Here is a 21,900-nt window from a genome sequence, read left to right as displayed (position 1 = left end):
TCTTTCTTCAAGACATGGCACCAAACAAGCTGCAGCCTGAGACCAAGGGAGAAACCTGGCTATTTCCACTTTTCAGTTTCTAAAACCTCTTTATTTTGTAATGTGCTTGGGGTGGGAGTCGGGTCAGGCTGGGAAGTGGTCAGACGTGAAACTGAAGATTCTGGATTTTCCTTCCACGTGGTGCCGGCAATTGATTCACCCAAAGACTGTGATTCAGGGTACAGAGAGAGGTGTCAATCAGTTTGGGACCCAAATAGCAAATTCAGGGGCATCTAAAATCAGGAAGATGACCCTGTTTTAGGTGACTAAGCAGATATTATTTCATCTGAATTAAGGCCACAGAGGTTGAAGGTCATTTCTAACTCAGAAGAAGTTCTTCTGTGCTGGCTTCTCAGAGATGGTGTGTGAACTGCAGCAGAGACACTGTCTTAACCCCACAGTGATCGCATGTCTTCAAAGATGACAGGCTCTGTGGTTCCAAAGAAACAAACTGGTTAAAAAAAGGCAGGGCAAGACTTTTTATTTTGAGGAGATATGAAATGCTCTATGAGGCCCCTTTTCCTTTTTTTTTTTTTTTTGGGTCTTAATTCTAAAGATTAGCTATTAGAGAGCTCCTCCAACCTAAAAATTTATTTTGGCTTTCATCAATATTTAGAATTTATCTAGTATATTTTATTGTTCTCTCTCTCTCTCTCTCTCTCTTCCTATTTCCCCATGAGTAACTCCCTTAATTTTTAAATTACCTACCTTAACAAGGCCAAATGCTAAATGTCTACAATTAACCCAATATAAAGGAAGAAAGACGGAGAGATTTAAGATTTGAATATAAAAATTCTGATTGTAAATGTCATTTTTCCATTAATTTGCCAGCTATTTCAATGTATATGTAAGCACCATGGCTAAGTTGTATTTTCCTCCAAGTAAGTAACCCAGACGAAATACTATTGCTCAAGTCTAATTCTGATATCCTAAATCAATGCTTTTATGGTATATATGAACTTGAAGCATGAAATGAAAAAATAAAATGGTTGTTTCTCTCCTTCTTCCCCCCAAAAACCAAACAAAAACAAGGCAGTCACCCTTGGAGACATTTCATAGGCGAAAAGGAACAAGAAAGTAGGTCCAGGGAGATGCTGATTCGGCGCTTATTTAATATGACCGTGGTGGCAAAGACAGTTGAGGGTTCACCAAATATTCCTGCCCCAGCCCCCTCCCCAGAGTAGGGCCGTTGCTGGGAACCAGCTGCCCAGTCAGGGGCTACACTTGCCGGGACCCCCGCCTCTAAGAGGGGACATGTGTCTTGTCTTTGCCAATGGAATATGAGCAGAAGAAATGGATATCAGTTCTGGGCTAAGAGAGTTAAGAAGCAAGTGTGTCTTCACTCTGGTTCTCCAGTGCCCCCTGATAACTGAGAACCACAGAGATCTAGAGGAGGGCAGATCCACAAGAGTGCAGGAGCCTGGATTCTGAGCAACCATGGGAAGCAAACCTGCCCATCAGGAACATGTGCATATACTACACTTAGCCTGTTAAGCCACTGACACTTTGTTACGGTGGGTAGCACTACTCTGTTACATTCCAAGGTGCTGAGATTAGGAGCTGGAGGAGGGAGTAAACACTTATTAGTGAGTTAAGACACACACTAGGAAATAAATACATTTTTTTTTTCCTTCTATGGGAAACTGTGTAACACAAGGATTATCATCATCATCTCAAATGCCTAAAACACTAGGCAGGTACTAGGTAGTATAATACTAGGTAGTATAATACTAGTACATATTAACACCTAAGCAGTACTTAGTATGTGACAGGCACACTATTCCAAGCACTTATTCTAACTCATTTAGTTCTCACAGATTTGTGAGGTAAACGGTTATAATCCCCATTTAGCAGATGCGGAAACTGAGGCCCACAGAGGTTAAGTAATTTGCCTAAGGTCACATAACTAGTAAGTGGCAGAGGCAGGATGCAAGGCCAGGCAGCTCTGGTCACTACAATATACACACACCTCTCACAATGTGAGTGAATAAAGGGGCCAGATGAAGCTGAAGAATTCAGCAAAATCATGTCCAATCTCAAGGGATCAGCTACTCAGCGCTACCCGTAATTTCCACATGTATTGTAGACCTTCCCATCTTTCAAGAAAACTCAGAAATCCAGATTTTATGTAAAAATCTCCCAATTTTAAATTGTTTCAATTTTGTTTTAACCCCCTGAAGCCCAAACAAAGCACATCAGCAGACTGCATGCAGCCCGGGGCCAGCCACTTGCCATCCCTGCTTTCAGAGCAGCTGTCTCCAAGGATCACACTACCTTCTGCTTGTCCAGAGGCCCTGGGGAATTCTGGGTCTGGTAGCCAGAAGAAGACTCAACTCCGCAAACAACAGCTCCTTCAGGCCCACTGATATGAATAATTAATTTGTTTTCTTACTGCCAGCCCACAAAGCTTACCAACAAGCCCGGCATTCAGGAAGAATGCCATGCCCTTCTGAGACAATGAGGACAGGCATGGGGGATCCTGGGGGTGCACAGGGAGCCCCATAATGAAGTCCAGCGTGGTGGCCTGTGCTCAAAGGGAACCTGTGCATGTAGGCACAGACCTGTGTTGCACACTCCCTGCCTGGCTGCCTCAGTGGGGCCATCAGAGTATCCACAAGGCTCATTAGAGATGTGACACTCAGTGGCTTTCTCTGCTGTCAGCGGGAGAGGGCTCTGAATTCCTCAAGATGCTTTAAAATAAAACAAAAAGGCGCAATTATGCAGCCAAACCGAAGGCAAGGCAGCTGCATACAAAGCAGGGCTTTCTTCCTAAAAGGACCACAACCTCAGCTAGACAATGGTGAGACCTCACCTTCCTCCCCAGGGTTCCAGCTGTGAGGCATCCGTAATTGGATGCTCCACTGCTGCAGCTCTTGGATTATTCAAACTGCAGGATTTCCAGAAGCCTCGGGTTTCAATTAAGGATATGACCAGGCAACAAGATGCGCAAGATACCGTTTTTCACCCTTATTGTCTATTTCAGCAATGCAAATGGCCAACAACAGTAATGTTTGTGATAATAATAAAATTAGTCAACACGCTCTGCTTACTAAGTGTCAGGTGCTAAGTGCTTTATATATCAAGTTATTTAATCTTCACACAAACTTAATTAGGTATTGATATCATATTATTATCACTCAGTCTAAGATAAGGAAACTGAGGCACAAAAAATTTAAGCTAGCTTAAAGTCACATAGCAGTTAAGTGGCAGAGCTGGGATTCAAACCCAAGCAATGTGGTCCTAGACAGTATGCTCTTGAGCACCATACCAGCGGCTGTTTGCATTTATACAGAGCTTATTGTATGCCAGGCCCTGTGCTACATATTTTCTGTACATTATTTCATTTAGTCTTTACAACATCAGGTGAGATATAATCATCTCCGTTGTACAGAAAAGGAAATAGGTTTATAGAAAAGTGAAGTAACTTGGTTAAGGGCACAAAATAACAAGCAGCCTACAGCCTGGATCCAAACCAGGTTCCTCTGATTCAAAGCCAAGCTCTTAACCATTACTTGGTACAGAGTCCCAGCTCATCCAATTTACTGGTGTTCATAAAAGTAGGCCTGGAAAATCATCTAGTCCAATCACCTTATTTTAGAGATGAGGAGCTGTAGCCTGGAAAAATTAAGAGTTAGTGGTGAGATGGAGTAGAGTAACTTTGGCCCCAGAAAGAGCTGGGCTCTATTCCTAGCCCTGTTGTTTATTAGCTAAGTGACTCAATGTTTCTAGACTTATTATTACTATAGAATAAGAATAATAATACTTGGTCTTATGGGACTATACTGATTAAAGTACGTGTGTAATATATACTTGTACTAAACACTCGGCATGGCAAAACCATATCATTATAGTCAGGTATCCCCAAATCACAGATTGATAGTTTCAAACTTTTGTTTACAAGTCTGTTCTTTATGGTTTGAAATAACAGTGTAAGTGGTGAGTAGGTTGTGAGGAAGCCCCCCACCCCTGATCTAATCAACAGACAAAGACCTTGGAAAATTGCATTGTACTCCTGCAACTTTTCTGAGTGTCGTGCTCATTCCAAATGTGCAAAATCCCTGAGGAAATCACATTTCTCAGCGATCTGGGCAATCAGACATTTAGGCATTCCAACATCACAAATGAAGTTAAAATATTACCATCATAAATGGATGTTGAATTTTGTCAAAAGCTTTTTCTGCATCTACTGAGATGATCATATAATTTTTATTTTTTAATTTGTTAATGTGGTGCATCATATTGACTGATTTGCAGGGATTAAACCATCCTTGTATCCCTGGGATAAATCCCACTTGATCATGGTGTATGATTCTTTTAATATACTGTTGAATTCAGTTTGTTAATATTTTGTTGAGGATTTTTGCATCTATGTTCATCAGTGATACTGGCCTGTAATTTTCTTTTTCTTGTGGTATCTTTGTCTGGTTTTAGTATCAGGGTGATGCTGGCCTTGTAGAATGCATTCAGAAGTGTTACTTCCTCTTCAATTTTTTGAATAGTCTGATAAGGATAGATGTCAATTCTTTAAATGTTTGGTAGAATTCAGCTGTGAAATCCTCTGGTTCTGGACTTTTGTTTGTTGCGAGTTGTTGTTGTTGTTTTTACTGATTCAATTTCTTTACAGGTAATGGTCTGTTCATATTTTGTATTTCTTCCTGATTCAGTCATGGGAGATTGTACATTTCTAGGAATTCATCCATTTCTTCTAGGTTTTCCATTTTATTGGCACATAATTGTTCACAGTCATCTCTTATGATCCTTTGTATTCCTGTGGTGCTGGTTGTAACTTCTCTTTCTTCATTTCTGATTTTATTTATTTGGGTCCTCTCTCTTTTTTCTTTGATGAGTCTGGCTAAAGGTTTATTAATTTTGTTTATCTCCTCAAAGAATCAGCTCTTAGTTTCATTGATCTTTCCTATTTTTTTAAATTCTCGATTTCACTTATTGCTGTTCTGATCTTTATTATTTCTTTCCTTCTACTAACTTTGCGTTTTGTTTGTTCTTCTTTTCCTAGTTCCTTTAGGTGTAAGGTTAGGTTGTTTATTTGCATAAATACTAGGATAAAATATTATCCTAAAGTGTGTTTTATTCTGTCAATCAAATAAACAAAGTTGCATAGATATAATCTATTCTTTATAGTAAAAAAGTCTCAAACCTTGAGACTCAAACAGACTTCCTTAGGGGAAGATATTCCATATATGTCTTCATGTTTGCTGTTAGAGAGAGAGCATTCCAATATGGCCTAAGACAAGGAAGGACATCAAAAGCCTGTGCTGGACCTCTCTGGAGTCTGTTGATACATATATTTTTTCTTGCTTTTGCTCTGTATCTTCTGTAAAAAAACAAAAACTTAGCCATGAGTACAATCTGCTCTTGAGTCTTATAAATCCCTCCAGCAAATCACTGAATCAAACAATGGTGAAACTGTTTAGCCACTTCTAACATTGTTTTTCACATTTTTGAGACCTACCCTCTCATATACACATACAAACAGCTATGGTTACCACTTGGCCTTAGTGAGAAGGGAACTTAGAGGTTTTCAGGAAATTAATTTGATTTTTGAGGCTCAGAGAGCCATTCTTCTGTATGAAAATAAGTCAGGTGTTTGTGTCAGTCAAGATAAATGAGGTAATGCTGCAGTAACTAACAGCACCAAACATTTCAGTGGCTTCAAATAACAATGGTTTATTTCTCACTCTAGGACATGTCCACTGAAGGTTGAATAGGAGTTCTGCTCTGTATTGCCCGCCCTCTAGGACCCAGGCTGACAAAATTGCCACCATTTGGAACAGTATACATTGTAATAGCAAAGGGAAAAAAGTGCTCTGAAGGGTCTCATACCAGCATGAAATGCTCTGGTCTGGAAGTTGCGCAATCACTTCCATTCAAATTCATTGGTTAGAACTAGGCAAATAGTCCTACTTAATTTCAAGGGAACCAGGAATATAATCCTACCTACCACGTTCCTGGAGAGCAAAGGGGAACCAAAATGTTTAGTTTATGGTCCTAATGACTAGCACGGTTCTTCATTAGCTGGGGAGGGCCTAGTTGGGCAGGTTTGAATATCAGCCTTTCTGTGCATTGACCACCTTCAGGAAACAGCACACTCCTCTCAGGAAGAGGGGCACAAAATGGCAAGTTCTCAACTGGTGGGCAGGTGGATGTGGTAGTAAGCCAGAAGGGCAGACATCAAAATCTCCTTGGGGCATGTAATGTTTGAAAATAGCTTCAGGAAGAAAAAGCCACCACATCCCTTGAGAATCACAGCTCTAGAATAAGTCTTATCGATTGGTCCTACTGGTCCAAAAAAAAAGAGGAGAAGGGAGAAGAAGAGATGAAGATAAAGGTAAAGAAGAAGAAGAGGAAGGGGAAGAGAAAATGAAAAACGTTTTAAATGCTTAAAGACCCCAATACTCTGCCCAGGTATTCCCAATCCCACAAAATTCTTACTTGAAAATGTACAATCTTTCTTTTATTGTTCAATAAACACAGTATGCCAGCATGGTGTTAGGGGCAGGGATACTAGAATTTTAAAAAATGGTCATCCTCTAACACACAATTTAGGGGCTTGGAATCCAGTGGGGAAAACAGAGAGGCAAACCATTTTAAATCAGTTGCTCAAATGAATGTGCAAGTTCAGGGGAGGACTGTGGAGCCAACACTGGGCTGGTTTTTCAAAAGCCATTCACAGTCCCCTTCTCCCTTAACACTCTTTACTATAGAGGCTGAAGAGTGAAAACTCCTGATTCCCCAGCCCTCTTTGCAGCTAAGGGCCATATGACCCAGTGTTGGCCAATAGCATGGAAGTAGCAGTTGCTAGGTAGGACTTGGGGGAAAGTCTTTTAAAGGGACAGACAGCCAGTATGATCACTGCAGTCTAATCTCATTAGATTTAGGGGCTAGAGCAATCGCTTTGTCTTTAATGTGGAAGATAACTGGGGCTGGAGGAGAAAAGCTAAGGGCAGAACAATAAGTTATAGCAGTGATTTAGATTAGAGGTAATGGAATAAACCTCTGGGTATTCATCAACATTTATTGAGCATCTCCCGTATGTCAGGCACTACGACATTCTGGGGCTACAGAGACAAATAAGATACAGGTCAGAATAAGGGTGCCTCTCACCATGTCAATCACAACCCCAGGGCAGGAATGAGGGGTGCTCGTGGAACCTCAAGTTTGGGATATTCTGCCCCCTGCCCCAAGTTCAGGAAACACAAATGGGGTAGGATGGGGCCCAGAGAAATTAAAGCCAGCCCCATTCTGCAGCAAGTCAAGGGGCACCAGGACTGTTGCAGTAATGGGAAGAAAGCGACTTAAGAGGCGATGCTCCTTTTATGTATATATCTCACCCAAACAAGCCCTGATGTTCCTCCAAATCCAGTCTAGTTATTTTAAATCACTGCATGTGGCAAATTAGAAAAGGAAGTGGCACAGTTGTAGGAGAAGCCTAGGCTCAAAACAGTCCTATTTGACCTGATGAAAATGGTCTGGAATTGGAGAGTGACAATGACTGCACAACTTCGTGAATATAGTAAAAACCATGCCTATCCATTTTAAACAGGTGAATTTTATGGTATGTGAATTATCTCTCAATAAAATTAATTAATTATTTTAATGGGAGAAAAAATAATTCCACCACTTAGCCTAAGCAAACTTGGGCTTGTTGGTTAACAGGTCAGAGCCTCAGTTTCCTCATCTGCAAAATGAGAATAGTATTACTTTCTTTACAGTAAGAACAGAACAGTAGACTGTTCTGAATATTAAATGTGACCATGTAGGTTAAGCATGTAACACAGTGCCTTGCAGGTAGTAGAAGCAAAATATCTTCTAGTTCCTTTCTTCCTAAGTGCCAATAAAAATTTTAAAACAATCATTTTCTCAGCCGTAAGATGTGACATAAGCTCTAGACAACCTCCCTTCAGACAGTCTTATCTCAGGCAGACAAGAGCAGGGATCAAACGGGAAGACAGGAACACAAACAAGCTGACGCTCACTATGGAAAGACTGAAGATTTACTCTGCAGCTATGCAGTGCAGAAATAACAGGAGCGATTCATGCAGTGTGAAAACAGCTACACAGACAGAGCGGTGTTAAGGAAAGTCAGGCAGGCGCAGACATTTCTGCTTATCATTCTAGTTTAGTATCCAAACAGAATCCAGTTTCCAAAATAGCCAAATCCACCCCAACACCTGGACAAGTCCGTGTGGCCACAACACAGCCCTAATGTTTAGAGATGACCCAGGCCCCACTCTCCTTGCTATGGTTCCTCAAAACCAGACTGAACCCAAAACAAACCTTACACAACCAGAATTGTTGGGCACAGTACCACATTAGGGAATTTAAGTCTTCACTGAGCTTCTCTTTTGTGACTATTAGAAAATCAACCAGGTACTTTTCAAGTACCTGCTGTGTGCCCAGCCTTGTGAAAGATACTGTTGTGAGGGAGAAAACGAAGCATAAGCCCTGATCCCTGCTTTCAAGGAGCCAGCTAACCTCTTAGTTTGAGAGCAACACTTAACAGTGAACATATAAAAGGCATCGTGCCTTGCACAGAGCAGTGGTTCAGTTGTTATTTGTTCATTGGGTCAATGAATTAATAGATGGCACAATAATAAAACAATTGTGTACATGTGGGGCTCACTCTAAGAACCACAAGATGGGTTGGAGTACTTGGAAAAGGCTTGTGCCAGAGGCTGCTAGTTGCCTACTCAATATCAATTCTTCCATTTTTCCTTGTAACAGAGCCCCTATTTTATTTGAGGTGGCCATATGCCCAGATAAAATACTACATTTCCCAGCCTCCCTTGTAGCTAGAGATGGCTAGTAAGATCTAAACAGAAATTGTCATGAGAGGCTTCTAGGAAAGTGCCTTAAAAGGCAGACCAACAGCTGCTACTCACTCTTATGTCCTTTCTCCCTTTCTTCTAATTCTTGTCTGAAACATGAATGTGATGGCTGGATTTCCAGCAGCTATTTTGGACCATGAGGCAACCTTGAGACAGAAAAGCAAAAAGAAGCCTAAAGTTTTAGCCACAGCAATCAGAGAAGAAAAAGAAATAAAAGCAATCCAAATTGGAAAAGAAGAAGTAAAGCTGTCACTGTTTGCAGATGACATGATACTATACATAGAGAATCCTAAAGATGCTACCAGAAAACTACTAGAGCTAATCAATGAATTTGGTAAAGTAGCAGGATACAAAATTAATGCACAGAAATCTCTTGCATTCCTATACACTAATGATGAAAAATCTGAAAGTGAAATTAAGAAAACACTCCCATTTACCATTGCAACAAAAAGAATAAAATATCTAGGAATAAATCTACCTAAGGAGACAAAAGACCTGTATGCAGAAAATTATAAGACACTGATGAAAGAAATTAAAGATGATACAAATAGATGGAGAGACATACCATGTTCTTGGATTGGAAGAATCAACATTGTGAAAATGACTCTACTACCCAAAGCAATCTACAGATTCATTGCAATCCCTATCAAACTACCACTGGCATTTTTCACAGAACTAGAACAAAAAATTTCACAATTTGTATGGAAACACAAAAGACCCCGAATAGCCAAAGCAATCTTGAGAAAGAAAAACGGAGCTGGAGGAATCAGGCTCCCTGACTTCAGACTATACTACAAAGCTACAGTAATCAAGACAGTATGGTACTGGCACAAAAACAGAAATATAGATCAATGGAACAGGATAGAAAGCCCAGAGATAAACCCACGCACATATGGTCACCTTATCTTTGATAAAGGAGGCAAGAATATACAGTGGAGAAAAGACAGCCTCTTCAATAAGTGGTGCTGGGAAAACTGGACAGCTACATGTAAAAGAATGAAATTAGAACACTCCCTAACACCATACACAAAAATAAACTCAAAATGGATTAAAGATCTAAATGTAAGGCCAGACACTATCAAACTCTTAGAGGAAAACATAGGCAGAACAATCTATGACACAAATCACAGCAGGATCCTTTTTGACCCACCTCCTAGAGAAATGGAAATAAAAACAAAAATAAACAAATGGGACCTAATGAAACTTCAAAGCTTTTGCACAGCAAAGGAAACCATAAACAAGACCAAAAGACAACCCTCAGAATGGGAGAAAATATTTGCAAATGAAGCAACTGACAAAGGATTAATCTCCAAAACATACAAGAAACTCATGCAGCTCAATATCAAAAAAACAAACAACCCAATCCAAAAATGGGCAGAAGACCTAAATAGACATTTCTCCAAAGAAGATATACAGATTGCCAACAAACACATGAAAGAATGCTCAACATCATTAATCATTAGAGAAATGCAAATCAAAACTACAATGAGGTATCATCTCACACTGGTCAGAATGGCCATCATCAAAAAATCTACGAACAATAAATGCTGGAGAGGGTGTGGAGAAAAGGGAACCCTCTTGCACTGTTGGTGGGAATGTAAATTGATACAGCCACTATGGAGAACAGTATGGAAGTTCCTTAAAAAACTGAAAATAGAACTACCATACGACCCAGCAATCCCACTACTGGGCATATACCCTGAGAAAACCATAATTCAAAAAGAGTCATGTACCAAAATGTTCATTGCAGCTCTATTTACAATAGCCAGGACATGGAAGCAACCTAAGTGTCCATCAACAGATGAATGGATAAAGAAGATTTGGCACATATATACAATGGAATATTACTCAGCCATAAAAAGGAACGAAACTGAGTTATTTGTAGTGAGGTGAATGGACCTAGAGACTGTCATACAGAGTGAAGTAAGTCAGAAAGAGAAAAACAAGTACCGTATGCTAACACATATATATGGAATCTAAAAAAAGAAAAAAAAATGGTCAGAAGAACCTAGGGGCAAGATGGGAATAAAGATGCAGACCTACTAGAGAATGGACTTGAGGATACAGGGAGGGGGAAGGGTAAGCTGGGACAAAGTGAGAGAGTGGCATGGACATATATACACTACCAAACGTAAAATAGATAGCTAGTGGGAAGCAGCCGCATAGCACAGGGAGATCAGCTCGGTGCTTTGTGACCACCTAGAGGGGTGGGATAGGGAGGGTTGAGGGAGGGAGATGCAAGAGGGAAGAGATATGGGGACATATGTATATGTATAACTGATTCACTTTGTTATAAAGCAGAAACTAACACACCATTGTAAAGCAATTATACTCTAATAAAGATGTTAAAAAAAAAAAAAAAAGAAGCCTAAATTCCTGATGATCATAGAGTCACCATTCTCTCCCTGGACTGCTTATCTCTAGTATTCTTTTACATGAGAGATAAGTAAACATCTATCTTGCTTTTTTGGGTTTTGTCGAATGCAGCAAACCCATATCTTAACCAATACAAGGTTCCACAGAAAAGCCAGGCCTTAAAGGAAGGGTTGGCTTTGCAATTGGGGAAGTGAAGCGGGGAGGGCATCTCAAATGCCAGAAAGAGCACTGGAAAAGACACTGGCAAGAAGGAGCACTGGCCGAAGCCAAGTGGGTAGAGAGTAGGAAATAAGGAGAAGACAGATGATGGTTTTGCAGGGGAGACAGGGCTTGACTGGGGAAGGACCAGGGACCACAGAGGGCTGAGAAAGCTTGTTTCCCTCTGAAGGAGCAAAACATCTCTGGAGCTGGAGGCGGGTAAGAAAGGAAACAAAGAGGCAGATGAAGAGGCTTGGGGACTTTATTCCATGAAGAAATGTGAGTATGAGCTGTGGTCTGGTTCAGCCAGCTGAAAGTTCCTGGACTGAAGACAGTAACAGTAACACCATCTAAGATTTATTGAACACTTACATGCTCTGCTGTGTGCTATGCACCCTATACACATTATCTCACTGAAGCTTCATGACAAATCTATGACACAGTCCTATCATTATCACCCCTATTTGGCAGACAAGGAACTGGGGCTTAGAGAGAGTCAGTAACTTGTCCAAGGTAAGCCTCACAACCCTGCAAGCTGGGGAACATCCAGCCCGTTTTTCAGATGCAGAAAGTGTTTGTACCATTCTTTCAAAGCTAAGAAAAGTTATGGGGGACCTCCCTGGTGGTGCAGTGGGTAAGAATACTCCTGCCAATGCAGGGGACATGGGTTTGATCTCTGGTCCAGGAAGATCCCACATGCGGCAAAGCAACTAAGCCCGTGCATCACAACTACTGAACCTGTGCTCTAGAGCCCATGAGCCACAACTACTGAGCCCGCGTGCTGCAACTATTGAAGCCCGTGTGCCTAGAGCCCGTGCTCTGCAGCAAGAGCAGCCACCGCAATGTGAAGCCCGCATGCTGCAACGAACAGCAGCCCCGGCTTGCCGCAACTAGAGAAAGCCTGCGCACAGCAATGAAGACCCAACGCAGCCAGAAAAAAAAGAAAAGGTATGAAGATCCTGACTTTAAAACACAAAGAGGGCTTCCCTGGTGGTGCAGTGGTTAAGAATCCGCCTGCCAATGCAGGGGACACGGGTTGGAGCCCTGGTCCGGGAAGATCCCACGTGCCACAGAGCAACTAAGCCCATGCGCCACAACTACTGAGCCTGCGCTCTAGAGCCCGTGAGCCACAACTACTGAAGCCTGTGTGCCACAACTACTGAAGCCCGTGTGCCACAACTACTGAAGCCCGCACGCCTAGATCCTGTGCTCCGCAACAAGCCACCGCAATGAGAAGCCCTCGCACTGCAACGAAGAGCAGCCCCCACTCGCTGCAACTAGAGAAAGCCCGTGCACAGCAACAAAGACCCAACGCAGCCAAAAATAAATAAATAAAATCTGTAAAAAAAAACACACACACAAAGATTCAGAGTCAAACACAGAGCCAATTGCTTTGTGAATAGTCTCTTCACCAGAAGAAAAACAGATGAGAGGAACAGAAAAGTTTTCAGGCTTGGTTACATTTACCTCTTGTAGAGCAGGAAGACATTGTTAACATACCCACCCACACCCCCTGGCCGAATGATGTTCATGAGGTGTAGACGTTGCTAAGATGGTGGGGGGGGTGGAGGAGTGGGGCATAGCACGCATTAAAGAACCAAGCAAACAGTGAGGCCATGTCAGCTCTGGCTACAGATGAATCGTAGCCAACCATCAGCTCACGTGTCTCAAATAGTTTTTTAATATCTCTCCACAACAGGGAATGGGAAAAAAATTACTCCCTCTCAGCTAAGGCTGACAATTCAATACTTTGACTTAAGATACTCAGACACATCCAATGAACACAAGGAATTCTTCCTGGAGCAAAAATCTTATTAGTCACTAATGGGAAGGGGAAAAAAACCCATCAGGTTCCAAATGAACTAGGTAACATAAGTGCCTAGTAGGAAATGCATTTCCCATGAAGATTAAAAAGTCTCCATTGGCAGCCTGGGAGAATCAGATGCCAGGGCCTCCCAAGTAGTAGAGAAATCTGGAATTCTACAGCTGGTCCAGGACAGCCTTACATGCTGGAAGTTAAAGAGTGTCAGCTTTGTAAGCCTGACCCAAGTTCCAATGCTGACTCCACCACGGGCTGTTTGATGCTGGGTAAATGTCCTCACCTCTCCCAGCCTCGGCATATTCACCTATAGAGTGGGACAAATAACTTCCACCCACTAAATGAGGCTAAATGAGACAGTCTGCTGCTCCTGTTACTATGATTTTAATAGCAGGGGTCCCCAACCCCTGGGATCTAATGCCTGATGATCTGAGGTAGAGCTGATGTAATAATAATAGAAATAAAGTGCATGATAAATGTCACGTGCTTGAATCATCCCGAAACCATCCCCCCGCCCTGGTCCTTGGAAAAATTGTCTTCCACGAAAACAGTCCCTGGTGCCAAAAAGGTTGGGGACTGCTGTTTGACAGGACTCACATCTTAAGTTTTCTCTGATTAAAATTCCAAGAAAGAAAAGGCCATAGGATGCAATGGAAAAGAGCCTAGATCTGGCTCCTAGACCCTGCCTTGAGGGTCATGAGCGTGTGACCCTGAGGTTACTTTTAGGGCTCCAGGGTCCTCATTTGTCTGGAGAGGGCCAGGAAGATCCTTAGACCAAATCTAAGATCCTTTCTTCTTCTGGCTCTTGCATGTCACTGAGGTTCTAAATGGCAGTCCTTACTCAGTCACTCATTTCAGGATTTAACAAGTTACCTGCTGGAAAGTTGTATATCTAAAAACCTTTGGTTTCCACCCCGGAAGCAAAAAAGCCAGTGAGAACCTTGAGGGCAGGTCACCGACTTTTGCCATCTTGACCCTTAACACAGACCCGGCACAAAGTAAGACCTGCATAAATCCTTGTCGAGTGGAATGGACAAGTGAATGAATGAAGGATTTCCAAGGGCTGGCAAAAATGACTGTTCATCCTCCACTAAGCAAAGTTTAATGCAAGGAGAAAATGCTACAAATCTAAATTATTAATGATACTTACTTTGTCATCTGAACTACATCAGAATACCAGATGAATTGCTGCTGCCAGTCAAAAGGATGCCTGACTTGGGCTTTTGCTGGACGAGTGCACTTTGGTCCACGTGTGGCATAGGGGATGCCACAGGCTACAGGAGGGATATGTAAACTCCTAGAAGGACATGTTACCCAACCTCTTTGGCAGGGTTGGCACAGAAGCATGCCAACATGAAAGCAAAAATACCAAGACCTCCACATGTGGGTGTGCAGTTGTGTCTGCCCAAGAGCTCCCAGCTGAGGAGGGGAGATCTAAAATCCAGTAGGTGGTCTGCTCACCTGTGAGGCCAAGTCCACGCAGGAGCCCCATGGGCAGGTGGCAGCCCTCATGGTTGACCTCAGCAGCAGATGAACTGGGGTCTGCTGGGGACTTTAGTGATAAAGAAAATAATAATAATGCATACACATTACACATACACACATATGCACTTAATGGTCACTGTGTGTAAAAAGTAAACTCTTTAAGTATTTTATTTTAGGTAATTTTCATAACTACCCTGGGAAGTAGGTGCTATTGTTTGAGGCAGTATAGTTTGCTGTTTAAAAGCACGGACTTGGGAGTCAGACTGCCTAGATTCAAATCCCAAGTGCCACTTACAAGCTGGGTAACCTTGGGCAGGGTTATTTAAGCTCTCTGAGCCTCATGCTTATCATATGTAAAATGGAAATAATAATAGTGCCTGTCTTATGAAGCTGTTGTGTGGTATAAATGAGTTAATACGTGTAAAATGCTTAGAACAGGAGTGGGCAGAAAGTAAGCCCCCAGGAAGATTAGCTATTCTTGTTATTTCTGTTAATAGAGACTGAGGTGCCGAAAGGCCAGTGGCTTGTCCATGGCCTCACACCTGCTGCGGGGCAGAGCCTGGGCACACACACAAGTCTGTCTTCAAAGCACACATGACCCAACACGGCTGATTCTGGCTCTGCGACCCCCACCCCACCCCATTCACATTACCACCCGCATCCATGCCAACGTGGCCTAGTCTTTCTTGGTACCGACCAAGCCTGCAAGGTGCTGAAGGGAAGATACTAAAAGAACTGGCATTCTAACTGACTTAAACCCTGATTTGCCTACTACGTGTAGAACAAACCCAAGTGTGTCCTGGTATGGGGATCTGCCCCTTAGCTAAGAGAAAACGGGCCTTTTCCAAGGAGGGGAGAACCTCTGCCTTTGGGCCTTTTTATGTGAGGCCTCACATGCTCTCCTCGAAACCCTGAGAGGAAGGCAAAGTCTGAATTGTGCAATAAAACCCCATCAGGTGAGGTTCTCTGAGTAGAGATAATGGGCCTGATTGCTGGTGGAGAGGGAGAAACAATTTGAGGGCCAATCCAGCAAGAGAGCCTCATGAGCCAAGATTACCACTTTGCCCTGGGTCCTGCCCTGCTCCTGGAAGGTTCTAGAAAGAGCCAGAGCCTTGCTAGAAAAAACACATGCATCATAGAAAACCAAACCATCTGTTGTGGTACATATATACAATGGAATCTTAGCCATAAAAGGGAACGAAATGGGGTCATTTGTAGAGACGTGGATGGACCTAGAGACTGTCATACAGAGGGAAGTAAGTCAGAAAGAGAAAAACAAATATCGTATATTAACTCATATATGTGCAATCTAGAAAAATGGTACAGATGAACTTGTTTGCAAGGCAGAAATAGAGACACAGACATAGAGAACAAACATATAGACACCAAGGGGGGAAAAGGGGGGTGGGATGAATTGGGAGATTGGGATTAACATACATACACTAATATGTATAAAATAGATAACTAATGAGAACCTGCTGTGTAGCACAGGGAACTCTACTTCACTTCGCTGTACAGTAGAAACTAACACAACATTGTAAAACAACTATACCCCAATAAAAAAAGCAAAGAAAAGAAAACCAAACCATCTGTGATCCAGAATGATCTGGGAGTGGGAAGCTTTGAAGCATTAACTCAAAGAAAATGACCCACAGTTGTAGTTAGTTAATACTATGGGTGCATACTATGTGCCAGGGCCTGTTCAAAGCCCTTTAGAAATAATATCCCATTTACTCTTCATATCAATGGTACGATGTAATCTGTATTTATTAGTCCCATTTTGCAGATGAGAAAACTGAAACACAGAAAATTCAAATAACTTCTCCCAAGGTCACACAAGCAGTCTAGCTTCAGAGCCCACGGTCTTTATCAGCATTTTCAAACATTTTGGCCCAACCCATGGCATGAAATACATTCTACATCAGGACCCAGTATACACTCACACAGTTATATAGAACTGAAACAAAGCTTTAAAACAGAATACTACTCACCATTACCATGTGCAGTGCACTCTGATGTTTTCTATTCTATTTCATTAAAAAAATATATCATTCAACAAATATTTATGGAACACCTATTATGTGTTAGACACTGTTCTAGGCTTTGGGGCTATGTCAGTGGATGAAAGAGATAAAAATCCTTGCCCTCTTGGAGCTTGCATTTTACCAGAGAGACAGAGTGAATAAGATCCACGTGCAAAATCGTAGCATCTGAGGTGGTAATTTGGTGAGTGCTACGGAGAAAAGTAAAGCAGGGAAGGCCAAGGGTGGCCAGAGACGGCCTCATGATGCTTTCACTCCCCACCACGCTGATTTCAGTGAGCTGTCACCCACAGCGGGAAAACCCTGGCCCTCAATCTCTCCACTCCAGCGCCTCCTATACGTCTGGAGGCTCTTCCTCCTAGATTGTGTGCACGTGCACACTTGTATGTGACTACGTGCACATGTGTATACATGTATAGGCATGCATGGATACGCTGCATGCATGTATGCATACACATGTCCACCCCATTCGCTTCCTCACTGGGGACGTTTGGGAGACAGGAGGCAGGGCTCCCACATGCAGCTTTCCAGGGGTTCCCTACACAAGCCTGCCCTGCAGAGGGGGTCCTGTATGGGGCCTAAAAAACAGCCCAGGCACTGTGAGCCAATGCCACAAGCGCCAGACATATGCCCCGGCTGGAGTCTTCAGTCAGAGAAAGGAAAATCTTTTTATCACTGGTCCACCCAGAGGGAGCACCTCTTGTAAACTGTTAGGCCAGAGGGAATGCTAGTTCCTAATCTGAATCAAGGTGCTCTATGTGCTAGAGTGCCCTTAAGAATAGAGGAGACAGAGCACAGAAATAAAAATCACTCCCCGGGGAAAATCCAGTGCATCAAGCACACCTGGCAGGGTGATTGAAGTGGGTCTGGGGGGGGAGACGGGATTGGGGCCAGCTCTAAAGCAGCTCTGGGGGACTTCCCTGGTGGCACAGTGGTTAAGAATCCGTCTGCCAATGCAGGGGACACAGGTTCGAGCCCTGGTCCAGGAAGATCCCACATGCTGCGGAGCAACTAAGCCCGTGTGCCACAACTACTGAGCCTGCGCTCTAGAGCCTGAGAGCCACAACTACTGAAGCCCGCACACCTAGAGCCGTTCTCCGCAACAAGAGAAGCCACTGCAGTGAGAAGCCCACACACTGCAAGGAAGAGTAGCCCCCGCTCGCCGCAACTAGAGAAAGCCCACGTACAGCAACAAAGACCCAACGCGACCAAAAATAAATAAATTAATTAATTAATTAATTTAAAAAATAATAAAGCAGCTCTGGGCCACTTGGGTAGCCTCCATTGAGGGCATTTGGAACTTGGCACTAGAGTGAAATCTTCAGACTCCGAGTTAAAGGGGCACATAAAAATGTTACTAGCATGGGCAGCAAAAGCATTACCTATGGGAAAAGCAGCCATTCTCTGCTAATGAATAAGTGTAATTGATCACAACAGATGACTTGATGGCCATTCCAAATGCGCTTTTAGCAAAGTGGACAGTTTTTTTCATTCAAATGCAAGCTCACCTAGATAAGATCTAATAATGGAGATTTTGGAAGAATCCCAGCATCAGTGATTTCTTTTTTTTCCTCCTTCACTGAGCAGGAAGGCATCTTAAGTTCCTGGTCACAGCTTGACCCAATCAGATGACAATTTATGCTTTCCCTATGGCTGAGGAGACCGTGACAGTCCCTGGGGCAGCAAAGGATCAGTCACAGGACAGCCCACATCCTTATCTGCCCTTTCCTCCTTAGCCCTTTTCCCACTCCCGACCTATGGGGAGCTGGGTGGCTGGAAGACACATTCAATTCAATGCAATCGGGCTTCCCCGGTGGCACAGTGGTTAAGAATCTGCTTGCCAATGCAGGGGACATGGGTTTGAGTCCTGGTCCGGGAAGATCCCACGTGCCGCGGAGCAACTAAGCCCATGCGCCACAACTACTGAAGCCTGCGCGTCTAGAGCCTGTGCTCCACAACAAGAGAAGCCACTGCAATGAGAAGCCGGCACACCACAACGAAGAGTAGCCCCTGCTCGCCGCAACTAAAAAGAAAGCCTGCGCGCAGCAACGAAGACCCAACACAGCCCAAAATAAATAAATTAAATAAAATTAAAAGAAAAATTCAATGTAATCATCCACTTATTCAATAAATATTTATTGAGCACTTACTGTATGCAAGGCACTGTGCTGACCACCGAAAGGGGATTCCACCACAACATGGCTAAGACCAGGTCCTGTCCTCAGAAGAGAGGGCAGATGTGAGGAGAAGCAAGAAAATGACAGGAGGCCCGAGTGGAGGTCCCAGCTCACTCCAACAAGTACTTAATCCTTCTGTGCTTCAGTTTCCTCCTTTATCAAATGAAGGCACTGCTCTAGACATGATCTCTGGGCACTAGGCCAGCTCAACAACTCTATGATTCCAAGCCCTCCCTTTCCCACTCAGGCTCCTAGGCGCCTAGGAAGCTGACAGATCAGGTGGTGCCTCCTAGGAAGGGGACAGTCAGCAAAGGAAGGGGGTGGTGAGGATTATTATGTACCTTTCCCACAGTGAGAGGTTCTTTCATTTTGGCCAGAACACAAGGTACAGGCTGGAGAAGATGAGCGATAAGTTCAGAACATTAAGTGGAAGATTTAGACTTCCACATCAAGGAATCTGGAGGAAATGGGAACCACTGGAGTTTGTGCAGAGAAGGATACTATCAGTGTGGGTGGTGCAAGGGAATCTCACCGACTTGCAGAGGATGAGTTGTGGGGGGCGGGGAGGGCGGGGATGTTGCAATACAGTGGAAAGGCTGAGGCTTGAAGTGAAAGATTCCTCCCTTGGTCTGGTCGAGCGCATGCATCATCCCCTCATCCCCTCCCATCGCCATAATGCTTATTTTCTTAAACTCGCCCAAGCCGAAATCACTTTGCACCCTCTTTTTTTTTTTTTTTTTTTTTAAGTTCCACAAGTGCCTTCAAGGTAAACAGGTAAATTTTATCTCCCTTCTGCCCAGGCGCCTGAGGTTAAGCAGGACCAACGAGGTGTGCCAGGGAGGGGTGGGGAAGCGGCCAGCAGGCGAGGCCCAGGATACAAGAGGCGGGGATCTAGAGGGGGTGCGCCTACCTGCAAAGGAGCCATCCTCGTGGTCGGAGCTGTTGTGGCTGCAGTCACTGCCCCTCTCGGGCGAGCTGTGGCTGGGCGAGTCCCGCTCGGGCAGCCCCAGAAACCTCTTGCGCCGCCACGGTGGGAGGGGCTCGCGAGCCCTACGCTGGGGGAGCTCCTCTGCCGCCGGGGGCGAGCCCCGCCCGTCCTTGGCCTCTGCCTCTAGCTGCTCCAAGTCGCGGCTCCCGCGCGGATGCCGCCGGCTCCCGAGGATCAGGTGCATCCAGCGATGGGAACTGTACGCCCGCGCTGGCTTTTCCGCCTCATCGCAGGTCCTGGGCCGGCAAGGGGTCACGAGCAACTGGCTGAGGGTGAATTTCTCGTTCAAATCCACCATCTCGAAGTCGAGGTCACTGCTGTCGCCCCCATCGTCCGCGCCCGAGGCGTCCGGCTCGTCCTCCTCCGAGCCCCGCCCCGCGCGGGTCCGGGCGGACCGCTCCTCTCCCGGGGCGCTGGGAACTGTGCCATCGTGGCCGGGGGGCGCGCAGTCCTCCCGGGGCCTGAAGAGGAGGCGAGGCTGCAGTAGCTGCTGGTGGATGGCGGCGGTCAAGCTGCGAACCGCGCCCCCAGCCCCCGCAGCCCTGGGCCAGGTGGGAAGGTCCCGGCACAGGTAGGGGGGACTCTCGGCCTTCGCGGCCACCTCCGTGGAGGGGAGCGAGGGGCCCGGGGGCTCTCCGCCGCCGCCCGCGGCGCCCGCCTCCTCGCGCGGCGCCGGCTCCCTCTCCGGCCCGGCCGGCTCCTCAGCCGAGGCCCCCCTGCTGTCCCCGTCTCCGCCCTCCAGGCGCCCGCAGCCGAGGTCCCGCTTCTCCAGGGCCGCCTGCAGGTAGACGACTTTGAACTTTTCCTCAGCCAGCACCTGTTGCAGCCACTTCAGGTTGAGTTTGCTGCGCTCCAGCTCGCGCTCCATGTCCAGCACCGAGTCCAGCTGCATGATGGGCGCCTCCTCCCCAGGGAACTCGGCCTGCCAGTGGCGCTCAAAGTCCTGGGGGTCCCACATGCCGGGATCCCCTTCGGGCCTCCGGGGCCCAGCTCCTCCGCGCGCAGCGGGCTGGTGTCGCGCTCGGCTCTCTCCGCGCTGGCGCAGTGGCCTGCCCTTCACTTCAGCCCCAGAAGAGAATAAGAAAAAAATAATAAAGTTTTTCCCCTTCCGCCCTCGTGCCTTTTTTCTTCTTCTTCTTCTTCTTCTTCTGGGTTTCGCCTCCCTGACGTCAGCGGCCACCGGCGGCGGCGGCGGAGGCGGGCGCCCAGGGCCCGCCCCGGGCGGGACGCGCGGAGCCCGCGATCTGCAGTCCCCGCGCCTTGCTCTGCGCCCCGCGGGCTCCGGTATCTGGAGAGCTGCGGCGGGGGCGGAGCCTCGCGGGCGAGCTCTGGGTTGCGCCGGCGGCCGAGAGGCTGCGAGAGGGCCTGGCGGGGCGGGCCTGCGGTGCTGCCCACTCCGGAGGCGCCGGCGATACTCGAAGCCGGCCGCCTTAGGCCCGGCTCGCACCTTCCTGGCCTGTCGGGCTGCGCCGCTCCCGCCGCCGCGGGCGCACTTCGCGCCGGCTCCCTGCAGCCGAGCGCGGGGCCGCGCGGCCGGGGAGGCGGGAGCGGCGGGGAGGGAGCGCGCAGGGTCGCCCTGGGCCGCAGCCAACCTCCGGTCGCCCGGCCCTCCGCAGCCTCGCCTGTCTAGGGTCCGGGCGGTGCCTGGGGCCGAGAAGGAAAAGGTGGGGGGAAAGGCGATGTGGCGCGGCGGCGAGGGCAGGTGCTGCAGGGCTGACCGGCGGGGTTGTCCTTAGCTGGGATTTATTGAGCGCCTTGAGCTAACTTGTCCAAAATCACGGAGCTGCTTAATCCAAAGCTGGGGATAAACCTGTTTTGGTGGGTTTTTATTTTTATTTTTGAGAGCCTTTAAAGCTTTCTCTCCACTGCTCACTAGAGCTTTTCGGGTGAGAAATAGGCAAGGGTGACAGCTCCAAGTGGCTCTGCTTAG

At 45.7% G+C, this 21,900-nt stretch overlaps 1 protein-coding gene across 1 annotated transcript in view; it reads right to left on the bottom strand.

Annotated features, from left to right (window-relative positions):
• ABR (ABR activator of RhoGEF and GTPase) overlaps nt 1-21,089 on the bottom strand; it is a 181,663-nt gene extending 160,574 nt beyond the window's left edge. Inside the window, exon 1 of the mRNA XM_036836209.1 lies at nt 19,893-21,089. Coding sequence (XP_036692104.1) covers nt 19,893-20,928 — 1,036 coding nt within the window. The 5' untranslated portion in view covers nt 20,929-21,089. The remainder of the gene's footprint in view (nt 1-19,892) is intronic.
• Between the last annotated feature and the right edge of the window lie 811 nt (nt 21,090-21,900).

The sequence above is a fragment of the Balaenoptera musculus genome, chromosome 20, assembly GCF_009873245.2.
Source record: "Balaenoptera musculus isolate JJ_BM4_2016_0621 chromosome 20, mBalMus1.pri.v3, whole genome shotgun sequence".
Classification (NCBI taxonomy): domain Eukaryota; kingdom Metazoa; phylum Chordata; class Mammalia; order Artiodactyla; family Balaenopteridae; genus Balaenoptera; species Balaenoptera musculus.
The sequence above is the reverse complement of the archived record's forward strand: the minus strand, read 5'-3'. Positions and strand labels throughout refer to the sequence as shown.